Source organism: Topomyia yanbarensis, chromosome 2 (genome assembly GCF_030247195.1).
Source record: "Topomyia yanbarensis strain Yona2022 chromosome 2, ASM3024719v1, whole genome shotgun sequence".
Classification (NCBI taxonomy): Eukaryota; Metazoa; Arthropoda; class Insecta; order Diptera; family Culicidae; genus Topomyia; species Topomyia yanbarensis.
This window is the reverse complement of record NC_080671.1, coordinates 150454063-150466500: the sequence shown is the minus strand read 5'-3', so window position 1 is coordinate 150466500 and position 12438 is coordinate 150454063. Positions and strand designations below refer to the sequence as shown.

General features: G+C 38.2%; 1 protein-coding gene across 7 annotated transcripts in view; it reads right to left on the bottom strand.

Moving 5' to 3' along the window:
- Nucleotides 1–35: 35 nt before the first annotated feature.
- LOC131681734 (uncharacterized) overlaps nt 36–12438 on the bottom strand; it is a 261792-nt gene continuing 249389 nt past the window's right edge. For all 7 annotated transcript variants that reach the window (XM_058962718.1, XM_058962716.1, XM_058962717.1 and 4 more), the window contains 3 exons: nt 10780–12217; nt 10361–10711; nt 36–1080 (listed from right to left, as the gene is read on the bottom strand). In XM_058962718.1, coding sequence (XP_058818701.1) covers nt 360–1080; nt 10361–10711; nt 10780–12217 — 2510 coding nt within the window. In that variant the 3' untranslated portion in view covers nt 36–359. The remainder of the gene's footprint in view (nt 1081–10360; nt 10712–10779; nt 12218–12438) is intronic.

The following is a 12438-nucleotide window of genomic DNA, read 5'->3' as shown; positions in this document are numbered from 1 at the left end:
CCGCAAAGGTTTTCGGAAAAATCATACAGAACTGCTTCGTCATTATATTGTATATTGTATATTGTTTCATTCTCAGATGTTTCCTAATGTTTTACATATAGACTCCAAAAATGCTTGTTTCAAGGTTAACAACAGCAGACTTGACATAAAGGGTGTACATCTTTGAATCTTAGTAGTATAACTTTTTACATTTCTGAAATATTTTTTCACTAATCTAATAAGTCTCTTGAAAAAGTAGTTCGCTCTCAAATTGTATTATATGTGTTCTTTTGAAACAAATTGCACAGAAATATTTTCACATCAAAACTCTCTACACAGCCTTTTAAAACAAGGATTCATGAAAACGTACTGAGCAGACCCTAACCTTTTACTATACCATCCCGATCCTCTTTATTAATCTTACTTCTCCTACACAATTGCAGAACTATTTCGCCTGATTTAATGCTCTTGAACATTTTTACCGCTTCCAGATGCGTCAGATCATGGCAAACCTGCCCGTTAACTGCAAGAACTTCATCTCCCGCTTTCAGGCGACCATCTTCGGCCGCCTGTCCGGTCGGTAAAATGCTTTTGATAAAAATACCCAACGCCCCCCGCGGACTATCTCTACCGCCAACAATCGTAAATCCCAGCGATTTTTTCCCCGGTCCCTTCTCGAAGGTGACCGTTAGAAATGAGCAGAGCGAACTCTTCGGTCGCCTAGGCAGGGTACAAAAATTGGCCATGCTTTTGTCCATCTCCAGAGAGCCCGTTCCGCTGCTCGTTTCTGCATCGTCGGAAGCTCCACTGAGCTCTAGCTTCTCATCGTCGCACAAGTTCATCGTGCTTTTGGTGACTTGGTCCACGTTGTATACGGGCGACTGTTTGCCCACCAGCGATCGTCTTATCAGCTTCGAACTGTTGGCATTATTTTTGGTAAACGAGCGCCGCTTGATGCAGCCGTCCAGCGACGGCGGCTGGGAATCGACATCGATGCTGGGCATATCACAAGGGGTTGGAGATTCGTGTCGTTTACTTGCCACCGCGAGTGTCTTTTGGCGGCGCGGTGTACCCAGCGTGTTGTACTTGCTGCCGTCAATTCTGGAAGGGGATACAGAAAACATAATTATAGATTTTGGATACACTCGGAAGACAATTAGAAGGCAAAAGATTCGTAAAAGGAGTTATGATTTCCAACTAGTTTGGTATTTACCTAAAGTGACCAAATATTGTGAGACCCAATACAGATGTACGATTCTCAGATATCTGTACAACTTTTGAAGACTGAGAAATTTTCGCAAAGAATAATGAACTGTCTCCTACTAGTAGTTGGCAAAGGTACCTCATATCAGAATAAATTGGCTGAATTTGAACCAACGTTAATTTTCATTGCGCAAAAAAGTTCAATAATTCTATAGAACATAGCGGAATTGACTGCACGGAACGTTTTAATTCGTTTCATCACAATTTTTGCTGACCTCAAATTTATAGACCAGATACATCTCCGAAAGAGGTTGAAAGTTGCTGATCAAAAGTAGTATTTCTTACGTAAGAAGCTCCATGGAATTGATTGTAGATAGAATGCCTCTTTCCGGTTAAACTTCAATATTGAGTTATAGAAAGAATTGCGGGTTCTGATTATCACATTCCACAGATGATCAATCACATTAAATGTATTTATCAAAAAGTAGTGGTTTTGCAGAATACTATTTACTATAACCGGTCAGGATAACAATTAAGCACTGGGTGGAAATATTGTTTTGTGTATACACTCCGTATATTTGTTTACGCAACATTATACACTCAGGTTTTTTTTTTAAATTTCAAAATCCGCGTAAATGAAAACCGCGTAAATTTCAAAATCCGCGTAAATGAAAACCGCGTAAATTTCAAAATCCGCGTAAATGAAGACCACTTAAATTTAAGAATCCGCGATAAAGGGAACCTCATTGATGGATACCGCGTAAATTCCAAAATCCGCGTAAATGAAAACCGCGTAAATTTCAAAAACCGCGTAAATGAAAACCGCGTAAATTTCAAAATCCGCGTAAATGAAAACCGCGTAAATTTCAAAATCCGCGTAAAAAAACCGCGTAAAAAAATACCGCGCAAAAAAAACCGCGTAAAAAAACTTGAGTGTACTCATCGCTGTTCTGTACCGCTCACATTTAGTTGTGATTTTTTTTTCATTTTCTCGTTTGTGAACGGTTGTGTTCGTGCAGCACGGTGTCTTTGTCCAACAATTTTATTCGAAAAAAAATCGGCATCTGTAAAACTTCGGGATATGAAAGAATGGACTTTTCCCTTTCACTTGAAAGTAAAATTAAAATATTCTGTCGGGGGGTCTAGAACAACTTTTTATTTTAAAGTTTTTTGATTGAAAACTTCAGCTTTTTAATGAAATTAATTCGCATTTTGGCTACTAATTGGTACTATAGACATTCAAAAAATACTAAAAGTGAGAATCTGATGAACAATCCCATTGTCCACAACTTCGTAGAATGCTATAGATCGATAAAAAATCACCCGAGAAAGTTATTAAAATTTTATCAGTTTTTAGGTGTGCGCGGGGCCTATGGATTAAGAAGTCGATTAACAAGGACTTACAAAAAATGTTGGGTTTAAATGTAAATAACAGTAAATTCAGGTAAATTTCAATATATACAAAGTCCCATTCTCAGCAGAAAAAATATATTTTCAGATTCCTCCGGGTCTTAGGTGAAAATGATACATTATGAACAAGGAGGTGTGGATAGGTGTTGTCCAAATTTATTCAATAATCTTATACCTTTTCAAGATGTTGATTAATGTAGTGATGGATTTTATCATGCCTTTTTCATTTCCTTTCTCGCTCTGGGAGATAGCTAATGTAAACTAGAATGACCCTTCTTCCTGATCCTATCCTGCCTGGTAAAATACAATTGGCTTAAATTCAAAGCAGTATATTTGAATGAACTAAAGTAAACAGTTCGAGTCATTGTAATAAACGACGGATTTTATTGCAATTTCGGGGTGAGAATCCTGTTTGCCCTTATCAACATTAAAAGAGAGATGATTGAAAGAGAAAAAAGATCTTCGAGTTTTTGATCCATGTTTGTTATCTTGTGGGGTAGATTCATTTCATCAGAATTTATAGATGCAGATTTTTGCTTGTCCTGAAATTTTATTTCCAAATCGAGCACACTTCACATAATCTTAGAAAAAAGAACAAAACCATGTTTCATAATTTCCTTTAAGAAGAAATTCCGGAGTCGTTACTCGTTGTACACGGATCACAACAGAAAACGAACAAGAAAATATCAGGCTGGACCATACATTCAGTAAATTCTCAAAGTAATTCAAGTGTGTTTATTGAAGATTTCTCTCATAATATGGGATAAGAGCAAAGACAACATATCAAGAAGACAGAGTTGCCAGTTCAGTTCAGAATCTGAAGACATTAACAGCAACACGTCTTTCGGGTAAAGGTGATACTTTCTACATCTACTATTATATTGAGATCGCTATCTTCGTACAATAGACAAAACCTTTATTTCTCATTTACTATTGCGATTTCTGTTAAATGTACAGCGATTCCCAAAAGTTAACATACTTGAACATTAATCTGATCGAATTATTTTTCTATCCTTCATGAAACTGTCAAACAGGATTCTCAATCGAAATAAAATCAAATGACTGAATATCTAATCGAGTTTTATGAAATATAAAGTTAAAAATTAGGCCAAATATATCCCACAAGATGCTAACGAGCAAAAAGATTGATTCAAGATTACATCAAGCCTACTCCAGAATGAGTGAAGAAAAAAAGAAGAAACAAATATCAAAAACCTGTTTTAATCCACCTAGCGGTGCAATTGTGCCTTTCTCAATCATGAACACGTGAATGTTTGCGTTGTTTATATTCATTAAAAGCTTTTAAATGCATATATTACATTTTATTATTACACATGACATGACAAATATACAAGAAAAGAAATCATTATTCGAGTTCTAAAATTTTGTAAAAGAAAAAAACAGCCACGGTAATATTGAACTGAAAAAAGGTGCGAAATCGGCAAAGTACCAAAAAGTCGATTTTTATAAAAAAAAAATTTCGTGATAACATAAAATCTCGACGTTTCATGCATTTTAAAGATGTTTTGCATCAAAAATATGAATTTGATTTCTGAAATTTCATGGGGTCCCCCCTTTGAAATTTTTTTTGAGTTCCGGCTTATATGGGAATTTCATATGTGACCGGACGGTTCAGTCTATATTTCCGGAACCATATAAGCGATCCGTGCGAAATTTTATAGAAATCTGTGGGGATAATATAGCTATCATTTGGGACTAAGCTTGTGAAAATCGGCCCAACCGTTTCGGAGAAACTGATATGAGTTTGCTAGATTTGAAAGATGGCCGCTTTTCCCGGGCACTTCCGAGACCGTCTATGGTGGTCAATGTAGTCAACGAAAGTTTGTTTGGCCGTCGGTGACCTAGAACTGCAAATTTAAGTTGTTTGAGAGACATTTTAGTGAAATTTTTACCTTTTTTGCTTTCATCGGAGTATCGGTTTGAATCACAATTTGCTATGTGATCGCACACCACAACCCGTAACTCCGGAACCGGAAGTCGGTTCGGGATATAATTAAATAGCCATTTACGGGGACGCAACATCTTTCATTTGAGACTAAGTTTGGTTGATTCGGTCTAGCCATCTCCGAGAAACCGATGTGACTGTTATTCTGAATTTGGATACTTCCGCCGGGGCTTCCGGAACCGATGATGGTGGCCAATGTGACCAAAGAGACTTTGAATGGTTATTAGTGACTTAGTACTGCAAATCGAAGCAGTTGTGGTCACATTTTGGAAAAAATTTTCACCATTATACATTCATTGCAGAATTTATTAAAATCGACATTTTCTACGTGATCGTACTCATCACCCTGTAATTTCGGAACCGGAAGTCGGATCCATTAGATTCCAATTCAATAGCAGCCTATGGGAACGTTGCACCTTTCATTTGGGACCAGGCATGGGAAAAATCATTTCACGAAACGATCAATTTGAAATCATCCACCAACATGCTCTTACTGTGAAACCCGATCTCGGCAACCCTTCTTGTGCAGAGTTACGCGTTCTTGCGAAAGCGAGAAGCAAAACACAAAACTGAAAAAAGTGACAGCGCCCGCCTATGATTCATTCTCCGTCGCATACGTAGTGTTTTGAATGAAAACAGAAAGGATCGCAAATGAATGCATTCTTTCATTCACAAAGATTCATCTCAAAACATTCCCCGTATCGTTCTAATAAAAAAAAACTTGTTCTTGTTTATAGACCTATGAAATTTTCACTTGGTGATCTCTTATTGTTGAGTAAGTAGTTTGCAATGCGCTGGTGAAAAAAAATAACTTCTTAAAACAATTCCGTGCATATCACAATACCAATTTCAAGTGGATTGTAGTGAAATCTATTTCTCAACATTGATTATAGTGTAGTTTGTGAAAATCGGTTCAGCCATCTCTGAGAAAAGTGAGTGAGATTGTGTTCGCGTACACACACAGACATTTGCCGAACTCGACGAACTGAATCGAATGGTATATGTCACTCGGCCATCCGGGCCTCCGTTAAAAAGTCGGTTTTCAGAGCAATTGCAATACCTTTCTATTGAGAAAGGCAAAAACAAATATATCTGTGACAGAAAAAAAAACTGTTTCATTTTGCTGCATTACCCAGCATCTTTCAAAAGAGTCTGAATTTCGTTCAAATTTTATCTACTCTTCTCTATATGTCCATGCTTCTAAAATAACATTGGAGCGCATAAAACGGTGGAATCTGGAATTATGTTTTTTACGCTTAAAGGTGGGACTTTGCTAGCATTCAGGTTCTTCTGAGCACACTGTTAAAATAAGGTAATCCATTTTTTTACAAATAAAAATGTTGTTGGAATAAAGCTTCTTAACCAATAGGCCCCGTGCAAATCTAGAAACTTTGATAAAAATTTAATAGCTTTCTCTGGCGATTTTAGATCGCGATGTAGTTTTCTACAAAGTTGTACACAATGAAATTGTCCATCAGATTCTCACTTCTGGTAATATTTGAATGTCTAAAGTACTACCTAGGGGCAAAAATGTGAACCAGTTTCATTGAAAAACCTAAGTTTTCAAACAAAAAAAAAACTTTAAAATATAAAGTTGTTCTGGAGCCCCCGACAGAATATTTTAATTTTACTTTCAAATGAAAGGGAAAAGCCCATTCTATCATATGCTGAAGTTTTAGCGATGCCGATTTTTTTTCGAATAAAATTGTTCTACCAAACACACCGTGAATAGGTGTAATTTTTGTTGAATATTTGAAATAACATAGGGATGTGGTAGGTCATCGCTATCCTCTCGCTGCAAAAGTGTGCTGACCATACTGTACCACAGCGCTGATAACTATGCGGCGGTACGTTTTTTGGTGACTAAAAAAGTTCGAAAGGTGGTCATCGAAAAGAGTAGATAGCGACGAACCACGGTAGTGACCAAACGTCCAGAAATTGCTTTTTTTCGGGACAGTTTCCCGCCACCGTAACGAAAAGATTAGTGCGCATGTGCGATGATACCCGAGCAAAGTCGAACATCAAAATTACAACAAGAATAATTAATATTTTGATAATAGCAGCAAAATGAAATCTAATTTTGCTATCAGTTTTAGATTTTTTAAATATGACATCAAATTTTGATTTAATTTTGCTATCTTTGTTTCTTAGAAGAATTTTTATGTTTATATTTCTGTTGTAAAACATCAAAGTGAGTACATATTTTGTTATCAATAAAAATTGCAACATCTCAATGAGCTTTCAATTTACTCTCACTGATAGCAGAATTAGTCTTCTGTTTGATGCCATAGGCCAATTTTGTTGCTCTCCATTTTGATATTTTAACCGTTAAAACGACCAAAACGACAACAACCTGAGCGGTGATTTGATGAACATCACAACATCAAGTTTAGTTTGTTGTCAAACTCTGCTCGGGTAGCTTTCCGTTGCCAGCTTGTGGTTCGGGTGCGTAAGTTTGTGGTGTTGGGTCACCGGAAAACGGAAGCTAATTGCAAAGGAGCCTCTCGCTTCCCCCGGTTAATTACAAAGAACCCAGTAATACCACGTCGCCCTCTTTTTTATTCGTCTAATTGTTAGTATTGAACCTCTAGAACAGTCTCCTGCAATCTCGGTGACCACGCTAAACTTGTTTTGTTTAAGGCTCAAGAAACCTTGAGCATGTGTAAAAATTGAACGCTTGGTAGTATGCCTAGGAAACATTATGTTCAGCTTTGCATCCGGTTTATCCGCATATAAAACCTTTTCAAAACTCGTAAAGAAAAGCATCAGTCGACTTATCAGATTATCACGATTCAAATTACGCAAAATAGTTGATGGAAAATCAATTGACCGAGCGGAATGGTGCTTTTGAAAAAGTGGTTGTGGTTTTTTTTCATTACGCAGTTGTTTGGCGTGTCCCAGCACAGAGTGGTAATGTAACAAAAAATCATAGGCACTTTTCCAAAAGGTCGAATGTATTTCCAACAACTATTTGGTATAATTTTAATCGTGATGATCGAATAAATCGACTGATATTCTTCTTTTAGAGTTTTGCAAAGGTTTTATATGGATGAACCGGGCGCAAAGCTGAACACAATTTTACTTACACATACTACCAAGCGTTCAATTGTTACACAAGCACAAAAAAGGTTTCTTGAACCTTAATACAGCCATGCATTCCTCGCGCATATTTGCTGTAACACACGTAGATTTCAATCTATCGGCAGCCGCCTTTCTCGAAACCGCGTTCTTCAAATTGGAGAACACGATAACTCAAAAACTAATTGACTTGATATTTTTATGAGAATGCACAATATGTGTCGATGAACTACAGAAAATTTAATAAAATTTCTCTTTACTATTTGGTAGAAAAGTGAGCAAATTTTAAAGTAAAATATGAAATTTTTCGGCTTCCATGAAACCATTTTCCAAATCTCATTCCTTTCTATTTTTTTAGTTTATCGCGTAACTACAAATCTACGCTTTATTTTATTGAATTTCCCGTGTCAGACAATTTTATCAAGAGTTATCGTGTTTGCGGCAGGGCTCCTGACATAGAAATGGTTGGACGTCTACTCTTGGAACGCTCGTATGTGTGAATTTGCGTGACCGAATTTTTTTTCGTACGCAATGAATGTATAAATAAATCTTAACAATAACACAAAAAATTCATTGTTGCCTTGCCTTCAAAATCGTAAAACAAAATAACTTTCGATTTGAGCACTTTACACCAGACGCCCCCTTAATCGCAAAGAAGGGCGAAGCAGATCGGATAACGGATCCACCTGAGAAAGTTTACTGCGGTGTCTATTACGGCTATTCACGGAGAGTGAGTGGACCCGGCGATTGGTCACCCTGTCGCTAGGGAGGTTCCAACAAAAGGGCCTTGCTTATCTCCCAAGCTAGCAGCCACGGGACTAGCAGAACACGGCCGTTGGAGTTCCGAAACGATCAGCAGCGGAGAGTGGTGGGAAAATAAACGTAAAGTTCAATTTAGTTGTTTTGTTTACTTTTGTTTTGTTGTTTACAAAAATCCTAAATTCAGATAGAAGCATCTAGGTTGCCCTGACAAATAGGGTCTGCTAGGCAGACAAGAACCCAAGTAGTGGTTAACCCGCTATTTACATTTCTAAAACGTATTGGTGAGTATTGGCGCTTAAAACAAGGCTTACATACCAGGATATAGAATTTAATAACTATATTCCACCCCACTGCCAAGATTCAGGACCAGTGTTACGAAATTTCAAAATCTGTTACCTATTTCTGCTTGCATTTACCGAAACTGTCATTCAGATTCAACGCCTCCCTCATTCATTCACTTTCCAGCTGACTGAAATTTCATGCAGAATCGAATGCTTGAGTGCAGAGGTAATATAGATTCATTCACCAACCAAAGCATTCATTTGTTATTATGTGGACAGTTTCAAGGCAGAAGTTAGCATCTTCTACATTTTCGAGCATAAGGGAACTGCGTAATCTATATTTGGTGCACTTTTGATCAATAATCCCTCTCAGAGCTAGAATAGAAATAAAATTCACTTTGCTTCTGAAACCTAACATGTCCGTACCTGAATGCGCTGCGTCGACCGAACGAATGACGATTGAAACGAACCAAAAATTTCATTCATCGCTGCGGGCGTGAATTGAATTTTGTTTTCTTTCAAGTTCAGGCAACGATGTCAATTTTTTTAAGCTCTGTTCAGGACGCAACTGGATGCATCAAAAGAGCTATAATCACTTTTAGCTTTGAAACTCCCACCGATTAATAAATATCACATTATTTATGATAGCATCTAACGAAATGGTTGGTACGTAAGGTCTTCATTTTTTATTTTCCAGTAGATGATGAAACTTACATAAATTTGTTATAGCTAAGTTTCGGTGAATGAAATAATTTTATTTTGAAGTGCACGTTCTTATTCTCGTCGATTGTTGAGAGTCCTTAATCCTTTTCTTTTGCTCCGTATTTTTATGATTATAAGCGAATCAAAACCGCTTTATCTACGCTCTGTTCATTAAGTACAAGAATCAGTTCGAAAATGTTCAGCAAGCTATTACTATACAATTGCACAAGTCATGTCTGGTCTATATGGTATCACGCGCGGTTAAGTTTACTTCAACTTTTCTTCATTTTTGTTTCTATTATTTGGCTTGTTTGAAATCTGTCAGAGTTTATTTCAAAAAACGAATATTTTCATTTAATGTTAGTCACTTCATTCCAGGCTTTTACATTTGTTATAAAAGAAATGTATAGAATTGGCTCAAACTGTCAAGATTTTTTTCCGAATTTTATTTGGATAAAACGGAAAAGGATTATATCAGGAAAAATTCGCAAAAAATAATGTTAAAAGTTCAGTAATAAACTATTCCAACCCTAAAGGTCTCAACTGCCCATAATCGCAAGTCAGCCCCATGTTCTATGGGATTCCATATCTACATGGGACTGACTTCCGATTATAGGCAGTCAACCCATTCGTAGTAATGGTTCTCCTACAATCCATCCTCAAAAAAGTATTAAAAAAAGCTTTATTTGTGAAGAGCCCCCTGAACTTCTTGCCTGACTCTAATGCCTCTTTTGCGCTATTACTTGAGTAATATGTGCGATGATAATTACCTACTATAATATATAGCATGCTGTCTAGTCTATTACGCACAATTTTGCATTACGTTTTTAGATTGAACCTTATCATCAAAGCAAAGAATAGAGTCCAAAGTCGTCATTCTAATCGCATTCCGACGAAAATAAAACCCAGCTAATACGACCAATAAGTTATAATGTTACGAAAAAAAGAGCAAAACAAGGGAACACAGATGCACACTTACTTGATAGCAATCGAAGCGTAACTGTCTTGATCGGAGCTCGCATCGCTATGCTGTGGCTCGTCGCTGCTGTAGTTCTGCTGATGTTTCCCCGCATCCAGATAGGAGTCAAGTGAAATCATTCGATTGTCCCTGAACAACCGTCGGTTCACCGGTTGCTGCTGGTCCAACTCCTCTCCTAGCAGATCACTATCATTTGCCTTATTTCTGCAGATGACAAGATCGATACTTGTTCGGCCACTGCTACGCCGGGTGCAACTGTTCAGCAGGTCCTGCACCTGACGCATCGACAACCCGCGCAGTCGTTTACCAAGAATGTTGACGATTTCGTCATTTGGTTGAATGGTGCCCTCGCTAAAAAAAATAACATGAACCGGATTAGTGCTGTTTTTTTTTAACTTGAGATGTCAGAGTTAACTCACGTATACACCAAACCGCCCGGCAGTACATGCGCTACCTTGTACCGATTGCTGATTTCTCCTTCGCCATTTCCCATATGGCTGACAATTATTCCCAAATTAGCCTCGTCGTTACTATCGTCGAGTTTAATAGTCACTAGCTTGAATTCGGAATTTTCAGTACAATTATTTAACACCTTTGACGGAATGTTTGGTAAGAACACGTCCTCCGTTTCTAGAATCGATGACGCACCGGACTCATTGACCAGAATTCCCGAATCACAGTCTTCAGCGTCTAGGCGATTGTTTGGAGCAGCAAGATGAATTACAGTGGACCCGTTCAGTTCGTCCTCGGACTGTTGGTTGGAGATTTGCAGTTTAAGCTGAGTCTTTTCTAAATTTTTCTGGAAATCTGTTAAGCCCGGAAGGGCACCGTAACTTATACTCCGCCGGTTGTTTGCAGCTTTTGAGGGAGATTTTTTCAACGATTTCGAACCTGACTGAAAGTTGCTCTCATCAGTGCTATTGGTTTTATACGAAGAGTTGAAATAAATTTTGGAGAACAGCTTTTGGGTACGATCGGACATCGCTTTGATTTTGTTGGTAAAGTTATCCTTCTTTTTCTGTGGTGTTCTTGATCCATTGACACCTTCGAGCGCAGCTTTTTCTTCATCTTTCAACGCATTTAGCTTTAGTCGATACATGGTCTCGATAGCGGTTTCTCGCATTTGCGCAAATCCGTACGTTTCGTCGTGATCACCGACGTTGTCAGCCATGTTGGATCCGTCGTTCTTTGGTTCATCGGTTGCGGTTGCTGATAAGTGCTGCTCTGTTGTTGTTCGACTGCCGGTACTATTACTACTAACGTTACTAGTGATAAGACTTTGGTTTAATTGACCGACAGAAGCGGGGATGGTCGATGTAGATGTGCTGTGGTTGATGCTTTCCGTCTCAGTTCGTTCTTTGTTCAGTGCACTATCGCCGGAAAAGTCTCTTTCACAATCATCCCTGGCCCCTTTGATAAATATTAAATCGTCTACGGATTTATACAATTGGCCCTTGTTCACGGTTTCACTAGAATCGAAATTTATCGTTTGATAGCAAGATAGCCGCGTACTGCCAAGAGGATTCTTTTTCTCCTTTTCTCGATAAACTATTGACCGCTGACTTAACGACGGACTTTTGTCCACTATCGAAGCACTAATGTTTCCGATCGATTTACTCAAATTTCTTATTAAATTCCCGTCACCAGGTGAACTTGAGTCTAGGGACCCCTTATCACGCTGTAAAATGCGTCTCGAGACAGGTGTACTCGCACCAGTCTGTTGGGCTAGTGCCTGTTGCTTGTTTTTAATCCGAATCGGTGATATGTAACGACCTCTAGGTCTGTCCACTACTCGTCCCTCCTCGATGTTGTAGCAATTGATGGACGACTTCTTGGCCCAGTTGACCGGTGATAAATCTGCAAACGGAGACAAAAGAAAGTCAAAAAATTAAAAAAATGACTATTCTGAAAATGTTGGTTCCCACCATAAAAACTCGCGACTACACCCAAGAACTTTGACCCTTGAAACGAAAAATGACGAATGGTGCCTGCTCTGACTGAGAAACAGACCCACGCCGTGCAAGAAACTAGAACAACATGAGTCGAAATTGTATCAGTGCGCCAGTGTAGCTGCATCG